The sequence below is a fragment of the Sapajus apella genome, unplaced genomic scaffold, assembly GCF_009761245.1.
Source record: "Sapajus apella isolate SASKATOON/1434 unplaced genomic scaffold, GSC_monkey_1.0 scaffold2, whole genome shotgun sequence".
NCBI lineage: Eukaryota > Metazoa > Chordata > Mammalia > Primates > Cebidae > Sapajus > Sapajus apella.
The window spans coordinates 23,454,644-23,477,362 of record NW_022436942.1 but is presented as its reverse complement, the minus strand read 5'-3'; the positions used below and the strand labels follow the sequence as shown (position 1 = coordinate 23,477,362).

The 22,719-nt window shown below is 57.7% G+C and overlaps 1 protein-coding gene across 7 annotated transcripts; it reads left to right on the top strand.

The window, feature by feature from the left end:
- The first annotated feature begins 3,181 nt into the window (after nucleotides 1-3,181).
- On the top strand, nucleotides 3,182-22,348 carry TNS2 (tensin 2). 7 transcript variants are annotated; one of them, XM_032292935.1, is made up of 30 exons: nucleotides 7,864-8,832; nucleotides 8,934-8,990; nucleotides 10,412-10,520; nucleotides 10,975-11,012; nucleotides 11,929-11,967; nucleotides 12,284-12,322; nucleotides 12,475-12,524; nucleotides 12,777-12,948; nucleotides 13,677-13,727; nucleotides 14,060-14,182; nucleotides 14,330-14,394; nucleotides 15,245-15,328; nucleotides 15,791-15,903; nucleotides 15,997-16,057; nucleotides 16,250-16,325; nucleotides 16,537-16,666; nucleotides 16,784-16,849; nucleotides 16,926-17,039; nucleotides 17,266-18,477; nucleotides 18,620-18,770; nucleotides 18,888-19,477; nucleotides 19,592-19,681; nucleotides 20,025-20,150; nucleotides 20,364-20,456; nucleotides 20,587-20,664; nucleotides 20,831-20,908; nucleotides 21,301-21,469; nucleotides 21,560-21,628; nucleotides 21,745-21,774; nucleotides 21,926-22,348. In XM_032292935.1, exons 1-30 carry the CDS (start codon nucleotides 8,758-8,760, stop codon nucleotides 22,062-22,064), a joined length of 4,287 nt encoding a protein of 1,428 aa, XP_032148826.1. In that variant the 5' UTR covers nucleotides 7,864-8,757; the 3' UTR covers nucleotides 22,065-22,348. The 7 variants fall into 7 exon arrangements, with proteins under 7 accessions (XP_032148841.1, XP_032148870.1, XP_032148851.1 ...); XM_032292950.1 differs by lacking the exons at nucleotides 7,864-8,832; nucleotides 8,934-8,990 and adding an exon at nucleotides 3,182-3,419; XM_032292979.1 differs by lacking the exons at nucleotides 7,864-8,832; nucleotides 8,934-8,990 and adding an exon at nucleotides 5,948-5,977.
- The last annotated feature ends 371 nt before the right edge of the window (nucleotides 22,349-22,719 follow it).

The window sequence follows — 22,719 nt, the reverse complement described above, 5'->3', positions numbered from 1 at the left end:
AAGCTTCCCCTGAGAGAATAAATGGTAATGGAGAGAATTATTTAACAAGTTCCTGGTTTGTCTTGCAACACAGTAGCTAAACTTCCTGCTTTTATGTGCAGTTTTGTAGGGATCAGCTTGGTAGACAGTATTAGCGGAGAAATGACACCTTGATCTTGGTTTGCAAGCCCTTCTCCCATCAGCCCTAGATTAGGTCCTGTTCAGCTATGCAGGGGTGTTGGTTTATGCGTGCTGCAGCAGTGGGCATAATGAATATAATTTACCCAGTGGACAAAGGTGTGTACCAAGTGAATTTAAATAATTGGTGTGGATTGGCCAGTAGCTAAGAAGTGGGCTTTTAAAGAGATACTAAAGATTGAAAGGTTTTCTTTTTTTAAAGAAAAACCATTGATTGTAGATAATGAAAAGCTAGGGTTTGCCCTCTTCATGTCTACTCTCCTTCCAAATAGTTGTATCCAAAACGCTTTTCCCCTCTCCCCTACCTTGCCCCATTAAAATATAAACGGGGATTGGTTAATGTCCCTCTCCTGAATACATGTAAAATTTGTACAAAAATATCTTCTATGAAAATGATTTGTAATCTGTAGACTTATTACCTGGGAGATGTCTTGAGATGTAAAATCCCATCCTTTGGGTTGTGGGTTTTTTGTTTTCTCCAAATAAATCTGATCTTTAAAGTTCATTGGAATGATGAAGTTCTTTATATGCTCTGCACTCCCAGTGGTTTTTACTGGAGTCCCCTTGCTTCTCCTTCCCCCACCATCTCTGAAGTTTTCATTCAGCATTGGATACTATATTGTCCAAGATCAGATGGTGGGGTTACAAGGGAATCTATTTCAGTGTTTTATCAAGGCGCCAGTAACCGAGTTTGCATCCTAGCTCCCCTCTGGCTTCCTCCCACCCCGCCCCGCCCCCCACTTTGGCCTGGTGGTAATTTTTTAACCACCTGGACGTGTCTGCAGTCTATTTCCTGTACTGTTTATTTTAATTAAGATGTGGGAACTCAATCTTCGTGTCCTTGGGGCAGTTCCCTCATAATCCCCCTCCCTCAGCAATCTGGAGAGGTGCTGCTCCCTTGAGTCACACCGCACTGGTGGACCAGAGATTCCGGTGACAGGCTGGTCTAGGTTACCAGAACAGAGGCCACTTTCTCTTAGTCATACTTTAGACTCAGTGGGAATTTTCCAAACAGCTAGGGACAGACTGGTCATTGTTGCAAGGCAGGAAAGGGGTTAGGACAGTGGCAGAGAATCCCTACTAAGGTCACAAGGAGGTGGAACATAGAAAGGAGCCTGGGAAACCTCAGTCAACGATTCTGGGGATTTAAGAGCCAAGAGGAGGAAGGAGTTAACACAAATGGCATTTCCCAGCCAATTGGAGCAGCTGCTTTTCTGTTTTCTGGCCAGTGCATTTATTTCTGTTCTCCAAAATTGGCAAAGTTGAGGGATATGAGACTCAGTGAGCTGTGACAATGTAAAGGCTTTTCATTGTGGCTTTAGGTGCTCCTGTTGCCCAGGGTGCCTGGGGAACCTACAAGGTAATGCTTGTTCACTGCCTCTCCACAGGAATCGGTTTCACTCACATTCTCCTAGTCTTCGTTTCAAGCCACTCTTAGCTGTGCAGTACTGAGGTCTAGGTAAATGATGGAAAGAAGGAACATAAAAATAGGAAAGGCTTGTTTTTTTTTTTTTTCTTTGGGACGGAGTTTCGCTCTTGTTACCCAGGCTGGAGTGCAATGGCACGATCTCAGCTCACTGCAACCTCCGCCTCCTGGGTTCAGGCAATTCTCCTGCCTCAGCCTCCTGAGTAGCTGGGATTACAGGCACGCGCCACCATGCCCAGCTAATTTTTTGTATTTTTAGTAGAGACGGGGTTTCACTGTGTTGACCAGGATGGTCTTGATCTCTTGACCTCGTGATCCACCCGCCTCGGCCTCCCAAAGTGCTGGGATTACAGGCTTGAGCCACCGCGCCCGGCCAGGAAAGGCTTGTTGAAAGAGATTTATGATGGTTGTGTACAGAAAGGGTAGAGGAAGGCCCTGTGTCCCAAAAGGTACTTTAAAGATGAGTATGGCCAGGCATAGTGGCTCACGCCTGTAATCCCAGCACTTTGGGATGCTGAAGCAGGCAGATCACAAGGTCAGGAGTTCAAGACCAGCCTGGCCAATATGGTGAAATCCAGTCTGTACAACATAAAAAAACAAAAATTAGCCAGGTGTGCTGGTGCGCGCCTATAGACCCAGTTACTTGGGAGGCTGAGGCAGAAGAATCGCTTGAACCCTGGAGGCAGAGGTTGCAGTGAGCCGAGATCACTGCACTCCAGCCTAGGCGACACAGCGAGACTCCATCTCAGAAAAATAATGTGTGTCAGCCGTGCGTGGTTGGTCACACCTGTAATCCCAGCACTTTGGGAGGATGAGGCAGGAGGATCGCTTGAGCCCAGGACTTTGAGACCAGTCAAGGCAATACGGTGAAACCCTGTCTCTACAAAAAATAGAAAAATTAGCCAGGCCCAGTATTATACGCCCATAGTCCCTGCTACTTAGGAGGAAAGATCGCTTGAACCCAGGAGGTCAAGGCTGCAGTGAACTGTGATCGCACCACTGCACTCCAGCCTGGGCAACAGAGTAGGACTCTGTCAAAAAAAAAAAAAAAAAGTATGGATCCACCCAGAAGTGAAGCTGCAGAAATGGACTTAGAACTCATTGTCAATCTTGTAAATCCTGAACTACTGGACAAGTAGAGGGAAAGTGCAGATGCAGCATCCTACTTCACAAGGGCCAACTTTAGGCTGGTTATGTCCTGTTTGTATCTGAGTCCACATTAGCCTAGTTTCTTTTAAACAGAATCAAGCACTATACTCTGGATCCCAAGGCACTAAGGGTCCCAGTTTGTGCTGAGGGCGTCACCTCAAGTGCTAAGCGAGCTCACAGCATCTGGTTTCTCAGGAAGTGAGAGAGCTACACATCTGCTCCTGGGAAGCATTATTTGTCAAATAAGCCTCGTTTCTCAGCAACCATGGTAGCCCCAAGGGCCACAAGTGAAGGGGGGCTTGCCTTCCCTTACCCTCCCCCAAAAGAAATTTGGAAGAGACGGAGCTGAGCTGCTCCCCGCCCAGCTGCAGCAACCTCCAGCTTGGACAATAAAGCCTCTGTCCTCGGCCAGGAGATCCGCCTCTGGAGTTGGCTCTGCCCCTTCCCCCGCTCTTCCTGGTTCCCAGCACCCAAACCCTCTACTAGAGTTTTCCTGACCCAGTGGTCTCCAGCCAGGACAGCCCCACACCTTCAAATCCACTCCCTATACAGTCCCCGCACCCCAAGGATCTGAGCACACTTGGTTGCAGGCATGGGGTCACCCCAGACCATGGAAGAGGGGGTTCCACCTTCAATGCCAAGATGGACCACCCTCTGCATAGTCAAGGTAAGAAAACCTGTGTGGAGGGAGGTCAGGGGTGTTCCTGAAATTGACCTTTATTAATATCGACCTGGCTTCCTCCTCCCTCCCTTCTTCCTCCCTGAAGCTCCTGCTGCTGTGAGCTGGAAGTCAGAATGCCTGGCTGGCTCTGTGAACCACTCATTTTTGTTTCACGCCCACAGAGCTACCTCCTGCATAACTTCTCATTCTCAGCCTTTCTCATCAGCTTCCTTCCTGCAGTCACCTTCCCCACTATCCCCACGCTGCGAGTAGGAATCCAGCCTGAGCTGGGAGTTCGGCCACCCATCTTGTGACCCTTTTCCAGTCCCTTGAAACCTCAAAAGTTCCTCCCATGGGCCTGCCAGGAAGGCAGCAAAGCCAGCATGGGTGTGAGGTTCTAGCCCTTACCCCTCACCTCTCTGGGGTCCCATGAAGTTCCTCTGAGTCCCAGTCTCTCTACTGGTAACCTTAGAGCTTAGGTAAAGGTACCCCACGGCACCCATCCCAGGGCCCAGCCAAAGACCCTAAGGAATGCTGGGAAGAGCAAGATGTTAAAAGAGCTGGTTGAAGGCTCCAAAGACATGAACACATTTCATTATCTCACGTATCTCGATTACATATCTTGCCAAAATACATGGGACAACCTCCAGCCGTGCCCTTTCTCCAGGAGCCTCCAATCCCTGCCACTCTCCTCGGTATTCCCCCACCTCCACCTCTCCTGTCCCCAGTCCCCAGTGACTCCCATTTTCCTAACCTCTGAAACTGCCTACTGGACACCAGCTCAACCAAGATCAGTGAGATCAACGTTCCCCAGTCCCAACCATATCCACCCCCTCCAAATGCCAGTCTCTGGTGTCGGGGGACACACACTGTCATCATGCACTCTTCACAGACTCTTCTTCCCTGTCAGGTGCCCCACCCCACGGAAATGAGAACCAGCCTTTGCCAAAGACAAGATGAGCACAGAAAGGACCCAGTTGAGATGAGACAAGGAGGGAAAGGAGGCCTTAGAGCCAGTGGTACTGGCTGCTTTGAGCAGGCACTGGGCATTGAGCCCTGGGCACTAGGTTCTCAGAATCCCAGCGTCCTTTCCCCCGCCCCTTTTCATCATGGAAAATCCAGCGGGGAGGGTGAAGGAGGGAGAAAGTTTCAGGAAGTGCTTACTGCTAAAGGACGTTGGAGAATGTAGGAATGGTAATAGGCTCAGAGATTCTAGGAAGACGTCCCCTACTTTGTCCCTTCCTTCCACCTTCCCCTCCAGGGTGGCACCACTCAAACCTGCCCTAGGGCCCATTCACTCCATTCCATGAAGTTCCTATCAAGTACCAGGCACTGCAAAAGAAGGGAATGAGGTTAGACCACAGAAAGAACTTCCATCTCCACTTGGAAAGGCTGGACTCAAGTTAAATATAAGGAAGGCCTTCTCAGAGGTCTGTGGAGTAAGAATAATGGTCCAGCTCTTTCAAAACAGGGCAAGGGCTGGTCACGGTGGCTCATGTCTGTAATCCCAGCACTCTGGGAGGCCGAGGCGGGGTAATCGCTTGAGCTCCGAGTTGTAGACCAGCCTGGGCATGGCGAAACCCCGGCTCTACAAAAAACTAGTTGTGCATGGTGGCGCCCGTTTGTAGTCCCAACTGCTCGGGAGGCCGAGGTGGGAGGATCGCTTGAGCCTGGGAGGCAGTGAGCGGAGATCGCGCCACTGCACTCCGGCCTGGGCGACAGAGAGACTCGCCTCAATGAATGAATAAAGCAGGGCAGTGGATGGGATGGCTGAAGCTGCTTGCAGGTGGAGATGAGGGCTTGAGCCTGATGGAGAGGTCCTCAGCTGTGAATCCTTTGGGACCAGGGAAGGGTGTCCAGTGACTTAAGCCAAAAGTAACACCAGGTGGCTTCACCTGATTCAGGTGCCTGCCTGGGTAGGGGACGTTAGCACCACCAGGTCAGGCCACGGGTGGTCCTCTCAGGTCGGGCCCAAGCCCAGACACACTCCTGTGGGGAGGGTGAGAGGCTGGCAGTCCCCTGTCCCCTGCTTCCTAGTCCCTTCTGGACCTATGCCCACCGTTTCTTCTGCGTCTGTCTGGCTCGCGTGTTTCTTTTTGCCTGTGTCCCGCCGAGTCAGGCTCTCTCCGTCTCTGAGACTTTCCCGTCCCCGTGTCCTCCGTGGCCGTCTCTCTCCAATTCTCTCCCCCTCTCTTAGCCTCCTGTCTCCAGTGTGTCCCTGGCGTGGCCCCGCTGGCCGTCTGTGCACCCTCTGTCCCCTCGGCTCTTTGTGAGTGAGGGTTCGCGGGAGAAGGTGGGGAGAAGAGGAGGCCGAGGGGCGGGGAGCGGGCGGAACGTGGGGATTGGAGCCGGGAGGGAGGAGGAGGAGGAGGAGGAGCAGGCGGCAGCGGGCGCGGGGCGCGGCGGGGGCGGGAGGGAGCCCAGCCGAGCGCGGCCGCCGGCTCCCGCCGCTGCCTCCTTCGCATCTGCTCGGCGCGGGCCCGGGCGGGATGGGCTGGCCCGGGGGCTCCCCCTGCTGCTGCCCCGCCCCGCCGCGCCCCCGCCCCGCCGGGCGCCCCCCGCAGGTGAGTGGCCGCGCCGCGCTGGGCGGGCGGCGGCCTCTGCGTCACGGCCGCGCGGGCAGTGCGAGGGGCGGGCGCCAGGGGGCGCCGGAGGTCTGGGGGCGCGGGGCGCGGCTCGGGGCTGGGGCTGGGGGCTCTGGCTGGCCGCGGCAAGCTGGGAACAGCGGGAGGTCGGGGCAGTGATCAGGGGGCGGGGCGCGGCCTCGGTCCTACTCGGTCGTGCCGCCACGCCTTCCAGCGCCCCGGGCGCACGGGGCCGCACGCCGTGCCACACACACACAGGCCCAGGACCCGGCAGTAGCTGGCAGCGGCGCTCGGACCCCGGCCTGGCTAGGTACAGGCGAGCGTTTTCCTTTCCTACTTCACATGTGGGACACTGAGGCCGTGAGCGGGCACAGAGGAGGCTGATTCGGCTCGCCAGCCCCGCTCTGCGGCCCACATCCTCCAGACCCCTGTGGGCACACCCCCAGAACCACCGCCCTCCCTCGCTCCTTCCCTGGGCCTCACCCCTCCTCCGCGGCAGCCAGAGGAGGGGTGAGGCCCAGCCTCCCTTCCAACCACAGCTATTTCCAGGAAGGGGGGTGTGGGTGGAGGGGTTTCTCCAAACAAACCCACGACTTCGGAGAAAGAGGGGGCCCGCCTGGGGGAGAGGTTGACAGGCTCTGAAATGTTCCCGGCGGGAGGAGGGTGAGGGTCTAAGAGGGTCTGGTGATGCCTTCCCAACCCTCCCCGAGTGAGCTACTTTTTCCCTGCGGACTGGGTCATAGCGACGCCATCCCTGCCTCCCTTCCGAGGTGCGTGTGCCACAGGATGGGAGGACTCACAGGCACAGTGGAGCTGCACCGCCCCACCCCTCACCGCACTCACTGCTTCGGCACCTCCTTGCTGGGTCTGGGTGGGGAGTGTGAGACCAGTGAAGGTCCGAGGATGCCTGGGGACCTGTTCCAGGTGAGGGGACTTTCAGCCCCTCTGGAGGCAGCAGGTGAGAGAAGCCTGCTGGAGGAATCACAGTCGGGGCCATGTGCCATAGGAGCAGAATTAGGGACTGGACAGAAATAAGCCACCCCACCGATCACCTTGTCACACTGCCCCATCTCCCACAAGCAGGGCTGGGGGCTGGACCAGGCCAGGCCCGGTTGCCCACACTGGCCAGGGGCCTGGAATGTCCTGGGCCACAGCCAGGCTGGCAGGATAGGGGTGAGGTGCAGAGCCCGTGCTCCTCTCCAGTTACAGGCTGGGGGCCCAGGCCTGCCACACAAATGCCACCTGGCCACGGTATCCTGAGGACAGACTTCTTGGCCTGGAGAGTTGGAGCTTCAAGGGAGAGGTCTCAGGCTAGGCCCAGCCCCATCAGGTCCTCAAAAGGGTGTCAAATGGGGATCCACAGCAGGCTTCACCCCAGAGAATGCAGGATTCTCCATCCTAGATAACTCATCCTGACAGGTATGAAGGAGCGGGAGGCAAGTTGAAGGGACCCATGGGAGAGGCCAGGGCTGGGGGAGTTGCCTGAGTACTGGGACATTCAGTAAATACCAGGCAAATGAGAGGGGCACATTTGCACATTCTTTCAAATGACAGCTCCAGCCAGTCCCAGGGGCTGCTGTCCAGGGTTTGGGGCTGAAGACTCCCAGGCCATTAACCCCTTAACTTTTAGGAAGATTACTCCCCCCTTTCCAAGGCCCCATCCACCCTCCTCCCTTGACTCCCAGGACAGGAAGTTGGCGTTGTTCCCAGGAGGGAGGCAGGAGGCCCATGGATGGGGGTAGAGTGTGTGTTGGGAGGGGAGCCTCCTGTCCAGTCCTCAGGCCCTGGGACAGCTGCTCAGGAAGGAGGGCAGACCTGGGAGAGCCATGAAGGTAGTACCCAGGCTTCGGGGTTGCAGCAGGGACAGGGTGCAGCCCTTAGGTGGAGAGCCCAATTTGCAGGGCTGGAAAGAGGGCTAGGGGCCTACAAAGTCATGTCTGAAACAAAGCCAGGGAATGGATGAGTGGGGGGCACTGTGTCAGGAGCAGAGGCCTGGGGGCTCTCAGGAGAAAGGCCTCAGAGGCCTTCAGCTGCAGCAGGAGAATGGATTACTCCCCAAGCCTGAGCAAAGCAGTCTTGTGGCTGGAACTTGGCCTTGCAAGGTGTATTGAGAGCAAAGGCGGCGGTGCCTGCTTTCCTTTTTGTACTTCATTCTCAGTGAAACTGAGGCAGGAAGCTGGCCCCCAGATCCATTTTTACCTGACCCTCAGGATGCACTCAGGAGCCTGGGCCAGCCTGCCTGTAGTAGTTCCCAGCTCCACTCCCTCCCCAGCGGAAGTCCCTCGAGAGCTTGAGAGTTCAGGCTGGAGCCTGGCTGGGACACAGTGTTCCCCACTTGTCCTTTAGCCTGCCCTGAGACCAAAATTCTCACCCGGCCCCACCAGGGGCTGGATCTCAAGACCATGGATCCCTGCAGATCTCTGGAGAGTGTAGTGTCCCAGGTGTGGAACAACTCCAGAGTTGGGGGGCGGGGGGAGTAAAAGATCATAGGCTGACACTCCCAGCAGGGTAGATCCTGGGAATCTGATCTCCTGGCCTCCCCCACATCCTCCCCCGCCACTTCCTGGAGCAGCGACCTGCCCCCTTCCCGCCTGCACTTCCCTCCACTTCCAGGGCCGGGCTTCTCCTCACACCAGCCAGACAGCCTACCCTCCGCCCAGGGGAAGCGGCTGCCTCCGCCAGGCCGCTTCCAGGAAGCCCCGGGCCAGGCCCCAACATTGTTCAGGCCCTGGGGCCAGCACCCTGGCCAGCCGAACACCATGAAGTCCAGCGGCCCCGTGGAGAGGCTGCTCAGAGCCCTGGGGAGGAGGGACAGCAGCCGGGCCACAAGCAGGGTAGGAGTGCCCACCAGCTGGGCAAAAGAGGGGCAGGGGTGGAGGTTCGGGCAGTGGGGGAGGGGACCAGGAATCAGGCCAGGCCCTCTTCCCAATTTCAGCTTCCACAGCCGTCTCCCCTGGCCCAGCAGCCCCTCCGGAGTGGCCAGGGCTGTAGTGTGAGAGTGTTTGGGTTAGAGTGGGTCCCATTGTCTGTTTTGGCTCTTCTCTCACCTTCCCTGCTCTAGCCTGGGCCAACCCTAGGGGTCCTGGCCCCCCAAACCTAAGCCTCAGGTGCCTCACTGTAGGACTTCACCATGCACTATCCTGGAGTCCTAGAGCAGGCTAAGGGATCATCAGGCACCTTCCCTGGCCCAGGGAAGTTTGACGGAAATGGGGTGGAAGGGCGGCAGAGAGAGAAGAGGGAGTCAGGAGTGCTTTGGAACTGGAGGTTTGCTTTCCACTGACAACAGCCATATGTGCTGCTAATGCCAACATGCTCCCAAGCGTCCTAGTGGGTCTCACAAAGTTGGTCCAGTCCAGAAGAGTTGCAGGGACAGTCAAGAGCCCAGAGGTACTGCCCACATCCCGACCACTCCCTTTCCCAACTTCCCAGCCTTGCCCCAGAAGCAGCAGCTCAGGACAACCTGAGATACTACTGTGATGGGTCCCGGGGAGGAGGACAGCAGGAGTCTGAACTCCAGAGGAGGGGAATATGGGTAAAACGGAGAGGTGGCAAAGAGACAAGCTGTCCCCAGACAGAGGATGGGAGGAGTGAACCCACAGGGGGAGGGGAAGGCACTGAGATAGGTCTGGGCCATAAGGGGCATCCCAGGCTCCTGCCTCACTGCACCTCCGGGTCAGGAGGGGCTGAAGAGGGAATCTGGTCCATTCTTTTCTCATTCAATGACTTGAATCCCAAGTGCCAGGGAACAGGGGGTTGGGGGAGAGCTCAGCATCCAAAGGCAGCTAAACGTCTCTCCCCAGTGACAGGCCTCTATCTGTCTCTCCCTCCAGCATTACCACCCGCCTTACACAATTGCTGTCTGCTGCCTCAATGCACAATGAGTAAACATGTTGTTCTGACCGTGGGGGAGGAGGGTATGTCAGCTGCCTGGAGCGTGGGGACAGCGGGAGCTAGGGGAGCAGGACGGGCTCAGGCCACTCCTACTGGCTCAGTCTGGTGCTGCAGGACTGATAGACAACACGTATGTCTGGAACCCCCCTGCTCACTCTGCACATAGGTCTCCATGCGGGGAGGACAAGACAGGAAGAGTAAGGAAGTACCCCTACCGCACCAGGGGGAAAGCCTGAGCATGTGGGCTTTCCACAGGGGCATCACACACCAGGGCCACGTGAGGGGCCCAAGTGATCCCCTGGGGAGGAGCTGACCCAGCAAAGGTGACGCAAGGGGTCAGATTCCATGCACAGTTGAGGACAGGCCCCATGGCTGCCCTGAAGCAGCTGTGGCCAAGTGCATCCTGCAAGTTTGAGGGCTTGATCTGGATGGGGGAAAGCAGTGCACTGCTAAGGCGAGGCTCCTGCCAGAGATGGGGATGGGCCCACTGGGAACTCACACTGTTTGTCCCTCCTCCCTCAGCCTAGGAAAGCTGAGCCTCACAGCTTCCGGGAGAAGGTTTTCCGGAAGAAACCTCCAGTCTGTGCAGTATGTAAGGTGACCATCGATGGGACAGGCGTTTCGTGCAGAGGTGAGGCGCTGTCCTGTGACTCTGACCCTCCACTCAGTACCACTGTGTTGCACAACTCCAGCAGGCCAGCTCACACAATCTCAAAAGTAATATGCTGCTCGATGGATTAGGCACAATGGCAGCTAAGAGGCAGCTACCTCTTGCTTCGGATGGCCCTGGATCCCTGTGACAGATACCCCCCACAACCCGTCCTCTCTACCACCTTCCCATCCTGGCTTGTGGTGGTGTCTTCCTTCCCTCTTCCTCTTCGCCTCCACCCCCACCCCAGAACATTACCCCTGGCCTGGGCAGTGTACCCCACTGCCACACTCTTCCCTCAAACCCTAGCCTTGCTCCTCCGCCCCAGCCATCCCAGTCCTAGTGTCTGGTTCCAGGGTCTGGGAGATGTGGGAGGTCATTCCTTCCACTGTCCCACAGGCCCCTGCTAACCCCTCTCCCCCTGTGCATCCCCCAGTCTGCAAGGTGGCGACGCACAGAAAATGTGAAGCAAAGGTGGGTATCTGATTCTATCTGATAGGGGAAGAGGGGTCTGGAGTCCCTGCCTCCTCCCAAACACGCTTCTCCAACCACACTGGCATCAACCCTCCACCTCCACCCCTCTCACCATTGGGGAACCTCTCCTGAGTGGGAGGGGGTGCTGTACTGGGCCCTTTAAGAACCACCCTACTCCGCCTTCTGGAGGGCTGGCCAGCCCAGGCGGGTGGACAGCAAGACAGCGTTTGTCTTGGTGCTGTGCCCAGGCTGCAGCTGGCGAGAGAATGGGGGTGGGGAAGAGGAGGAGAATGAGGAGGAGGAAGGGTGGGGTGGGTTGCGGGGGGGAGCAGGATTTCAGAGACTGGGCAGCCGGATGGGCTGTGTCTTCCCTCTGGGGAAGGGTCCTCAAAATGCCTGGGCGGATCTTGCCCTGGGTCCTGGAAAAACTGGGCCTTTCCAGGTATAAGCTGTAGATAGCACCCACTGTCCACTGGGGACCCAAGAGCCCTATCTCTGAGGAGGTTCCCTGGTCCTCTTCCTGCAGAGCAGGGGGAGGAGGGTCCCAGGGCCCTGGAGCTGGCTTGGGGGAGCTGTGTGCCCAGGGGCGGGGTCTCCCGGTGAAAGAGGCCAGTGTCCGTCCCTGGCCATGGCCTGCCTGTGTGGCTCTATATATAACTCCTGCCCTGCAGCTGGATGAATGGGGGTCTGTGTGGGCAGGGGGCTGAACGCCAAGAGCAACAAGTGGGGGGCCTGGGGGGTGGGGGACTGAGAGGCCAGAGGGGAGGTGCCCTTAAATAGTGCAACCTCAGCTGGAGCCTGTGCCCATCCACTGAAGGCCCCTCCACCTTCCCCCTGAAGCTGAGGGGCCGCCCCATCCTCAAGCCCAGGAGAACCCTTCACCAAGAGCTCAGTTCCTTACTCGGTCCCCTTCCAGGTGACTTCAGCCTGTCAGGCCTTGCCTCCCGCGGAGCTGGTGAGTGCACTCCAGGATGGGATGGGGAGGGCAAGGAAACTGGCCATGGTGTCCAGAGGTCTAGTGGCTCCAGAGAGGGCCTCCAGGAGATGACCTTGAACTGAGTGCTGTGGGTATTGCTCATCCTACACGGAGGAAAAAAACTGAGTCCTCTTCCGATCCTGTGCCCTTGGGCCTGCTGGGGGTAGGACTCCTCTCCCCTTGCCCAGTACAGCCTTCATGAGGACTCTTGACATTCCCTTACACTGTCCCCAGGCCCACACTGGTCCTTGCCCCTGCCCTAACCACTCCCTTTTCCTCCCCTATCTCCCTCTAGCGGCGGAACACGGCCCCAGTCAGGCGCATAGAGCACCTGGTAAGGTGAAGGTGGAGGAGTGGGGGGAAGCAGGTAGCTTTGGGAGTAAAGATCTAGATTTCCTGAAGACAAAAGTGCATGGCTCTGGAGTGGGCGGTCTAGAGTAAGGGGGCACCCAAAGAGATGTCCAAACACTCTCTGTTATCCACCAGGGATCCACCAAATCTCTGAACCACTCGAAGCAGCGCAGCACTCTGCCCAGGTAAGTGAGGGTGCTGGGGTGGTCCCACGTGACCCCTTTCCGGGGGCCACACACCTTAGCCCATGGCACTGCCCCCCAACAAAGCTCCCTGGGACGGCCCCCCACACCACCAAAATGGTATTCTCCCTCCGGACCCACCCACCTTCAGGACCAAGCAGGCCTCACCTGCTGCCCAACAGACAGCCTTCCCATCACACTAGCCACCTCCCGGTGCCCCGCCCCTGTGTTCATGCGTAGGCTCCTCCTCCCCAGGAGCTTCAGCCTGGACCCGCTCATGGAGCGGCGCTGGGACTTAGACCTCACCTACGTGACGGAACGCATCTTGGCCGCTGCCTTCCCCGCGCGGCCGGATGAACAGCGGCACCGGGGCCACCTGCGCGAGCTGGCCCACGTGCTGCAATCCAAGCACCGCGACAAGTACCTGGTGAGGGGCGGGGCCACCAGGAGTCAGCCAATGAGAGGGCTATGAGGTTCAGATGGGCGAGGCTACCCACTGACATCACCAGCAGAGGCGCGGTCTCCAGGGGGAGGGACCAAAGGGGTGGGGGCGGGGCCGGGGCCAGGAGCTGGGCCTGGAGTGGAACAGAGAATCCTGGAACGCTGGCGACTTGGCTGTGACTGGCTAGACCGGCCTTAGCCACCTTCTTATTTTATTTATTTATTTACTTTTTTTGTTTTTTTTTTTTACGGGGTCTCATTTCGTCGCCCAGGGTAGAGTCCAGTGGCACGATCTCACCTCACTGCAACCTTCGCCTCCTGGGCTCAAGCAATTCTCTCACCTCAGCCTCAGTAGCTCAGGCACACGCCACCACATCCACCTATTTTTTTTTTTTTGTATCTTTTGTAAAGACGGGGTTTTACCATGTTGGCCAGACTGGTCTTTGACTCCAGGGCTCAAGCGATCCACATCTGGCTAATTTTTGTATTTTTAGTAGAGATGAGGTTTCACCATCATGGCCAGGCTGGTGTTGAACTCCTGACCTCAGGTGATCTGCCCGCCTTGGTTTCCCAAAGTGCTGAGATTAAAGGCGTGAGCCGCCGCGCCCAGGCTGCACCTTATTTTAGAGGAAGATTTTTCCTTAGGATCCACCTCCACCTTGTGCCTCGTTTCCCTGAGGTCACTCTGTCTAAAGCCCTCCCCTTTTATTTCAGCTCTTCAACCTTTCAGAGAAAAGGCATGACCTGACCCGCTTAAACCCCAAGGTATGAAGGAAATGGCCTGCCCAGCCATTAAAACAAGCCACCCCCCACCCCAGAAGCCCCCAGCTCCCTAGTTATTAATAGTAGCAATTGGCTTCTACTTCTCTATTAAGTACTTTTCCACTCTCCCATGACATATTACTGGAGACACCCCAAAACGTGGTACAGCAGGCATCAGCCCATTGTATGGATAAGGAAAGTGCTGAGGCTATCATGGACAACCAGCAGACCCCCAACCTTGCCCCAGGACACCTATGCCCTGCCCCCTTTCCACCCCACCCATCTCTCTCTGTTGGTGGCTCCCAGCCCCAGTTGCACCCCTGCACTCTCCCCAGGTTCAAGACTTTGGCTGGCCTGAGCTGCATGCTCCGCCCCTGGACAAGCTGTGCTCCATCTGCAAAGCCATGGAGACATGGCTCAGTGCTGACCCGCAGCACGTGGTTGTGCTATACTGCAAGGTGGGGTTAGGGTTAGGGATGGGGTTGAGGATGGGCCAACCCTACTGCAAGATGGGCCAGGACCTCGGGTTCCCAGGTGCCCGGAGTCTCCAGGGTCTGTCAGCCTGGAGCCCCAGAGACCCTCATCCCTGTCTCTCTGTCTCTCAGGGAAGCAAGGGCAAGCTTGGGGTCATCGTTTCTGCCTACATGCACTACAGCAAGATCTCCGCAGGGTGAGGCTCCCGGTGCCCGAGTAGCCCCTTCCCCAATGGCCCTTTCTCCAGCTGACCCCTTAGGAACCCCCTACCCTGGAGCCCACCTCTTCATTGAGAGAGCTCTTTGCTGTCAACTTAGCATTTCCACCTCCCTTTTATCACTTGTACTGCAACACAGTCTGCAGCAGATGGTCTGTAAAGTTTCCTGGGGCAGCCATAACAAAGTGCCACAGACAGGGCGGTGTAAAACAGTGGAAATGTGTTGTTTCGCAGTTCTGGAGGCCAGAAGCCCCAAACCAAGCCGTCGGCAGGGCCTTGCTCCCTCTGAGACTCAGGATAGAATCCCTCCTTGTCTCTTTCCAGCTTCTGGTGGTGGCCAGCAAGCCTTGGCATTCCTTGGCTTGCAGACACATCACTCTCATCTCTGCCTCCCTTATCACTGTTCTCCCTATGCGTCTCTGTCTGTGTCTCTTCCTCTCTTCTTATAAGGACACCAATCATATTGGATTAAGGGTCCACCTTCCTTCAGTATGATCTCGTCTTAACTAATTATGTCTGCAGCGGCCCTATTTTGCAAATAAGGTCACATTCTGAGGTACATGTCTTTTGGAGGGATATAATTCAACCCATAAGATGGTCTTATTGCCCCACTTTACAGATGAGAAAACTAAAGTTCAGGGAACAATTGCCTGAGACCCAAAAATTAGTAAAATGACTGTATGTGGTGCTTCGAGTTCTCTTTACCACCACTCTGGGCTTCCTCTAGACTTAGGGGATCATATCTCTCTTCCCTCCCCTGGGGCATAGGGATGAGAGGCCAGGATGAAGACTAGTCCCTAATCCCCAACACCGGCCTTACTGTCCTCAGGGCGGACCAGGCACTGGCTACTCTTACCATGCGGAAGTTCTGTGAGGACAAGGTGGCCACAGAACTGCAACCCTCCCAGCGTCGGTGAGCAGCGGGGTGGGGATGGGCCGCAGAAGCAGCTCCCTCCATGGCTACCAAGGCCACCAAGGCCAAGACTCTCCTATTCATGCAGCACACCTTAACTGAGTGTGCCAGGTGCTGAGACTTCAAAGTGGACAAAGCCCCTGCTCTCATGGAGCTTACATGCTAGTAGGGCGGAAGGCCATAAACCTGGGAATAAATAGACGAGCTCCGTCATAAAGAACCTGAAGGACAGTCAGGTCCTACCATTATAGAGTGAAGCAGAGATCTGGGGGAAGAGCTTTAGAGGCAGAGGGAGCAAAAGGAATTGAGGTTAGATGCAAGGAAGAACTTTCCGCTGACCTGGAAGATGGGAAGTCAGTGCTAAGGAGAAGGGCCAGCCTTCTAAGGTTGGATGGCTGAAATGATACAAGGTGACCCCCCAGAGGAAGGGGCTTATGTTCTCCTCAACACACCCTCCACCAGATACATCAGCTACTTCAGTGGGCTGCTATCCGGCTCCATCAGAATGAACAGCAGCCCTCTCTTCCTGCACTATGTGCTCATCCCCATGCTGCCAGCCTTTGAACCCGGCACAGGTGAGTCCACCTGAGATGTACTCCCTAGGGAGAGCTATCCTCCCCGCCTTTGCACTCAGCACCCCTCATGTGCCTTCTCCTCTGCCCTTCCAGGCTTCCAGCCCTTCCTGAAAATCTACCAATCCATGCAGCTTGTCTACACATCTGGAGTCTAGTGAGTGCTCTTTTCCCAGGCCCCTGACAGCTTATGGCCAGGGCACCTCTTGCTCCTGGATCCCTGCTTCTCCAGCCTCTCCAGATACCTGGGCAGGGCTCAGTCTCTGGTCTCCTGGCTCCTCTTGAATGTGCATAGCCGCCTCTGCACGCAGGACCCTCTCCATCTCTGCTTTCTCCTCTCTCCCCACAGTCACATTGCGGGCCCTGGTCCCCAGCAGCTTTGCATCAGCCTGGAGCCAGCCCTCCTCCTCAAAGGCGACGTCATGGTGAGAGGGTCCTGGCAACAAGGAGAGTCCTGGAGAGGGGGCAGGTGGTGGTGGTGTAGCTGCACAGTCACCAATTCAAGACAGATCAGAGAGCCAGTGGGGAGATCACCTTGAGATCGAGGCAGGGCAGAAGCTGTGACCAGGGAGTCCCCAGGGTGGAAGCGCAGAAGAGGACATGAGGCCTGACCCCCAGCCTCCCGCCTTTCCCCAGGTAACATGCTATCACAAGGGTGGCCGGGGCACAGACCGGACTCTCGTGTTCCGAGTCCAGTTCCACACCTGCACCATCCACGGACCACAGCTCACTTTCCCCAAGGACCAGCTGGATGAGGCCTGGACTGGTGAGTCTGAAACAAGTGGCCTGGGGCTGGAGCCCAGGTGGCAGGCGGGCAGGTGGCAGGCGGGCAGCAGAGTGTGCTATGGGCCAGGGCCGGCTCTTCACTGTCCACTCCCCGTAGATGAGAGGTTCCCCTTCCAAGCCTCCGTGGAGTTTGTCTTCTCCTCCAGCCCCGAGAAGACCAAAGGTAAGAGCAGGGGCAGGGGCTGGGGACTGAGGGCTCCCTCTCCCCTGCCCCCCAACACTCAAGTGACCCTCCACAGGCAGCACTCCACGGAACGATCCCTCAGTCTCTGTTGACTACAACACCACTGAGCCGGCCGTGCGCTGGGACTCCTATGAGAACTTCAACCAGCACCACGAGGACAGTGTGGATAGTATGTGGGGCAGCCTGCAGGGTGGGAGGTCCAGGGTTGTGGCGGGAGCCGCCAGGGAAAAGCACACTCCCTCCTCCCCAGCCATAGCCTACTCCTGAGAGACACCCTTGTGGGGGCGGGGGGAGGATGTGGGGAGGTATCTCCAGTGCCATCCGCCCTCATAAACTCTCTCTCTCCTTCCCTTTTCCCCACTTGCCCTCCCTCCCTGATCCTCTTCCCCACTCAGGCTCCCTGACCCACACCCGGGGTCCCCTGGATGGCAGTCCTTATGCCCAGGTGCAGCGGCCCCCCCGCCAGACCCCACCAGCACCCTCTCCAGAACCTCCCCCACCCCCCATGCTCTCTGTCAGCAGCGACTCGGGCCATTCCTCCACGCTGACCACAGAGCCGGCTGCTGAGTCCCCTGGCCGGCCGCCCCCTACGGCTGCGGAACGGCAGGAGCTGGATCGCCTCCTAGGAGGTTGCGGAGTGGCCAGTGGGGGCCGAGGGGCTGGGCGCGAGACGGCTATCCTAGATGATGAAGAGCAGCCCACCGTGAGCAGAGGTCCCCACCTTGGAGTGTATCCAGGCCCCAGGCCTGGCCTCAGCCGCCACTGCTCCTGCCGCCAGGGCTACCGGGAGCCCTGCGGGGTCCCCAATGGGGGCTACTACCGGCCAGAGGGAACCCTGGAGAGGAGGCGGCTGGCCTATGGAGGCTATGAGGGATCCCCCCAGGGCTACGCCGAGGCCTCGATGGAGAAGAGGCGCCTCTGCCGATCGCTGTCGGAGGGGCCGTACCCCTACCCACCTGAGCTGGGAAAACCAGCCACTGGGGACTTTGGCTACCGTGCCCCAGGCTATCGGGAGGTGGTCATTCTGGAGGACCCTGCACTGCCCACCCTATACCCATGCCCAGCCTGTGAGGAAAAGCTGGCGCTACCTACAGCAGCCTTGTATGGACTGCGGCTGGAGAGGGAGGCTGGAGAAGGGTGGGCGAGTGAGTCTGGAAAGCCCCTCCTGCACCCAGTGCGGCCTGGGCACCCGCTGCCTCTACTCTTGCCTGCCTGTGGGCATCACCATGCCCCGATGCCTGACTACAGCTGCCTGAAGCCACCCAAGGCAGGCGAGGAAGGGCACGAGGGCTGCTCCTACGCCATGTTCCCTGAAGGCAGGTATGGGCATCCAGGGTACCCTGCCCTGGTGACATACAGCTATGGAGGAGCAGTTCCCAGTTACTGCCCAGCATATGGCCGCGTGCCTCATAGCTGTGGCTCTCCAGGAGAGGGCAGAGGATATCCCAGCCCTGGTGGCCATTCCCCACGGGCTGGCTCCATTTCCCCGGGCAGCCCGCCCTATCCACAATCTAGGAAGCTGAGCTACGAGATCCCTACGGAGGATGGAGGGGACAGGTACCCACTGCCTGGGCACCTGGCGTCAGCAGGACCCTTGGCATCTGCAGGTGAGGGGCACCAGAGTGCGGAGTGCCCAGGGCAGAGGAGGGTTCTGGAAGATGATGGGGAAGACAAGGGAAAATGGTGAGAAACAACTAAGCCAGACAGAAGAGCCCCATCCTGCTCACAGCCCACCTCCCTTCACTGCAGAGTCGCCGGAGCCGGTGTCCTGGAGGGAGGGCCCCAGTGGGCACAGCACACTGCCTCGGTCTCCCCGAGATGCCCCATGCAGTGCCTCATCGGAGTTGTCTGGTCCCTCCACACCTCTGCACACCAGCAGCCCAGTCCAGGGCAAGGAAAGGTATGCAGAGGGGCGGGGTGCTCAGGTACTTCCTTGTCCAAGCAGTTGACGAAGGCGGGTGGGGTGGGAGCAGCCACAGTGGGGGCTCTGCTGACCATCTTCCCTTCCACCCTACAGCACCCGGCGACAGGACACTAGGTCCCCCACCTCACCACCCACTCAGAGACTCAGTCCTGGCGAGGCCTTGCCCCCTGTTTCCCAGGCAGGCACCGGAAAGGCCCCTGAGCTGCCATCAGGAAGTAGGCCTGAGCCTCCAGCCCCTAGCCCCTTCTCTCCGACCTCCCCTCCCAGCTCACCCAGTGAGTGGCCTCAGGAAAGGAGCACAGGGGGCCACTCCGATGGTGCCAGTCCTCGGAGCCCTGTGCCCACCACACTGCCTGGCCTCCGCCACACCCCCTGGCAGGGCCCTCGAGGCCCCCCAGACAGCCCAGATGGGTCCCCCCTCACTCCTGTGCCTTCCCAGATGCCCTGGCTTGTGGCTAGCCCAGAGCCGCCTCAGAGCTCACCCACACCTGCCTTCCCCCTGGCTGCCTCCTATGAGACCAATGGCCTTACCCAGCCCCCACTTCCTGAGAAACGCCACCTGCCTGGGCCGGGGCAACAGCCAGGACACTGGGGCCCAGAGCAGGCATCATCACCAGCCAGAGGCACTAGTCACCATGTGACCTTCGCACCTCTACTCCCGGATAATGTCCCCCAACCCCCAGGTATAAAGGCCTTGAGGGGGTTGGGGTTACCGTGAGAGAACCCCTTCTTCCAGATGGAGCATGGATGGGGACCTGGCCACCCTGGGGTCTGAACTCACTCCCTCCCTGTCCTAGAGCCTCCTACGCAAGAGAGCCAAAGCAATGTCAAGTTTGTCCAGGATACATCCAAGTTCTGGTACAAGCCACACCTGTCCCGTGACCAAGGTGAGAAGCCAACTCCCCTCACCACCCCCCATCCTTCATCCTCCAGGGCATCTGTCTTGGCTTTAAGTCCCATTCTGTTGAAGCCCTTGGCTCCTCCTGTCTCAGCTGTGTTTACTCTTGGCTGAAACTTTACCAGCAGGTGACTCTGGGCTTTGGGTCAAGGCAGTGAGACCCAACAGTGTCAAAGCCCCTGGGAACGCTAAAGCCCTGTCCTCAGACTCCTACCACTACCACAGCTGTCAGGGCAAAAGAGACCCATGGAGCTTGTCAGCAGAGGAGCAGAGCTGCATGGGGCTCAGTCCGCCCCTGTGAAAACTTCTCCTCCCCGATACTTACCCTACAGCCATCGCCCTGCTGAAGGACAAGGACCCTGGGGCCTTCCTGATCAGGGACAGTCATTCATTCCAAGGAGCTTATGGGCTGGCCCTCAAGGTGGCCACACCGCCCCCCAGCGCCCAGCCCTGGAAAGGTACAGAACGCCCAAACCTGAATGGAGTTGGGGAGAAGTGCGGGGGAGCTGCCAGAGGCAAGGTAACGGCGGGGTGGTGTGCCAGTCTTGCTGCTGTGGAGGGGAGAGGGGGAGAGGCGGAAAAGACCTCAGCTGCTCGGGAAAGAATCCCATTAGGGAAGAAGTTGGAACCTGGAATCCTGAAGCTGCAATCTTTCCCTCCCCTCCCCTCAGGGGACCCCTTGGAACAGCTGGTCCGCCATTTCCTCATTGAGACTGGGCCCAAAGGGGTGAAGATCAAGGGCTGTCCCAGTGAGCCCTACTTTGGTGAGAAGAAGGAGCCTGGGGAAAGCTACATTGGGTTGGTTTAGGGCGATGCCAAGGGATCTCAGGAGGATGGAAGGGAAAGCCGGGGCACCCTGGGCACCTCAGGACTTTCCCGCCTCCTCCCCCACAGGCAGCCTGTCCGCCTTGGTCTCCCAGCACTCCATCTCCCCCATCTCCCTGCCCTGCTGCCTGCACATCCCCAGCAAAGGTGGGTGTCTGGTCATCTGTCCTCCTCACCTCTCCCCACCCCCTGCAGCTAAAGCAGAATCCAGAGGTCCTGGCTCCTCACCTTCCCTTGGGGTGGCAGAGGGAGTGCTCCAGCCTGGGGAATGCTCTGCCTTCTGAGCCTCTCTGTTGGTTCTCATTGCCCTCAGATCCTCTGGAAGAGACCCCAGAGGCTCCAGTGCCCACCAACATGAGCACAGCGGCAGACCTCCTTCGTCAGGGTGCTGGTAGAGACTTCCCCTCCGCTCCCCTCCCTCTCCCTGGGCACCATGGGGGCACTGAAAGGCCTTGAGGTGGGTAGGCCCTGGCCAACCCAGGATGGCAGGGGAGCCCCATACTGGTAGGGATGAGGAATTGGGTCCTCAGCCTAGGTTCTCAAAGTCTCATGAACAAGAGGATCATGGGTAGTGGCAGGGAGAAACTTGTTAGAATGCAGATTCTCAGGCTTTGCGGCCTCGCTTCTGACTGTAGATCTGGTAGAGTTGTGGAATCTGCCTTTTTAACAAGTCACCTATGTGACTGTAAAGCATGTGACAGCAGTAGCTGGGGAATGTGCAAGAGTTGGTGGGGGTAGCTAGGGGATGGGCACTCCCTCCCAACCCACTCCCTGCCCCTGTAGCCTGCAGCGTGCTCTACCTGACCTCAGTGGAGACAGAGTCACTGACGGGCCCCCAAGCCGTGGCCCGGGCCAGCTCTGCAGCTCTGAGCTGCAGCCCCCGCCCGACACCAGCTGTTGTCCACTTCAAGGTGTCAGCCCAGGGCATTACACTGACGGACAACCAAAGGAAGTATGTGTACTCAGCCCCTGTGGAAGCCCATGCTGAAGGCCCCTGGGGGCCCCCGTTGCTGTGTGACCTTCCCCACCCTCCTCCTTGCAGGCTATTCTTTCGCCGCCATTATCCAGTGAACAGCATCACTTTCTCCAGCACTGACCCTCAGGACCGGAGGTGACCCTCTCTCTAAACCCTTTGCCCCAAAGCCCCCTGGTCCCACCAGGTGCCAGGGACCCCTTCAGCAGCTGTCCCCTGGGGTGTGCATCTTCACAGTTCTTCTCCTTCTGCAGATGGACCAACCCAGATGGGACCACCTCCAAGTAAGCCTCCCCACGAGTTCAGCCACTTCCCTCCAAGGGACCAGGGCACCTCCGTCCTGTCAACGCTGGCATTTGATTCGTCTCACCAAGGCCAGCAACACTCCCATATGGAGGGAATGTTAAGCCCCCTCCCCACCCTTTGTCATCCTAGGATCTTTGGTTTCGTGGCCAAGAAGCCGGGAAGCCCCTGGGAGAATGTGTGTCACCTCTTTGCAGAGCTTGACCCAGATCAGCCTGCTGGCGCCATTGTCACCTTCATCACCAAAGTTCTACTGGGCCAGAGAAAATGAAGGAAGGCCACAAGCTCAGAGCCCACATCAACACTGCACCACTCCCAGCACCCCACAGCCCTCACTTCCCCTGGCCTGGACCCAGGAGCCCCAGGAGCCAGCACCCTCCCTTAGGAATGAGGAGTGAGCATCAGGCCTGCGACATTGTTCTCCTTCCCCGCCCCCAGCCTGCTAAGTGAAGTAGACGGCCCACAAGATGACCTTGCATGTGAGCAGATGGCAGAGACGGGTGTGTGAGGGGTGAGGAGGCATTAGCAGTTGAGCCCAGAAGGAGATCAGGACAGCCCCACCTGCAGGAGAACTTCAGCCCTCCAGGGGGATCAGGCCCTGCCAGTTCCACCCAGTTGCAGGTCCCAGCACAGCAGGGAGAGGGGAGAGGGGAGAGGGGAGAGGGGAGAGGGGAGAGCAGAGAGGGGTGGGGAGCAAGTCACTGCCTCCCCCTCTAAGCAGAGATTCAGAGTAGGATCACATGAATAGGGGAAAAAAAGAGAGTCTATTTTTGTCTAATAATAAAGAATTTCTATAAACTTTAACCGAAATTGGAGTCAACCCTTATTTACAGGAAGGTCAAACCCTCATCTCCCAGGGGACGTATCTGTACTTCCTGGGGCATCCCAGGGCCCAGGCCTCTAGCCAGGTCCATGGAACATATGAT

Bases quoted from the DNA above. Each gene is read 5' to 3' on its own strand.
- TNS2 (XM_032292935.1), top strand. From the start codon at position 8,758: ATGAAGTCCAGCGGCCCCGTGGAGAGGCTGCTCAGAGCCCTGGGGAGG. The intron at 20,665-20,830 runs GTGGGTGTCTGG...CATTGCCCTCAG, and splicing joins CCTGCACATCCCCAGCAAAG to ATCCTCTGGAAGAGACCCCA. The intron at 21,470-21,559 runs GTATGTGTACTC...TCCTCCTTGCAG, and splicing joins CTGACGGACAACCAAAGGAA to GCTATTCTTTCGCCGCCATT.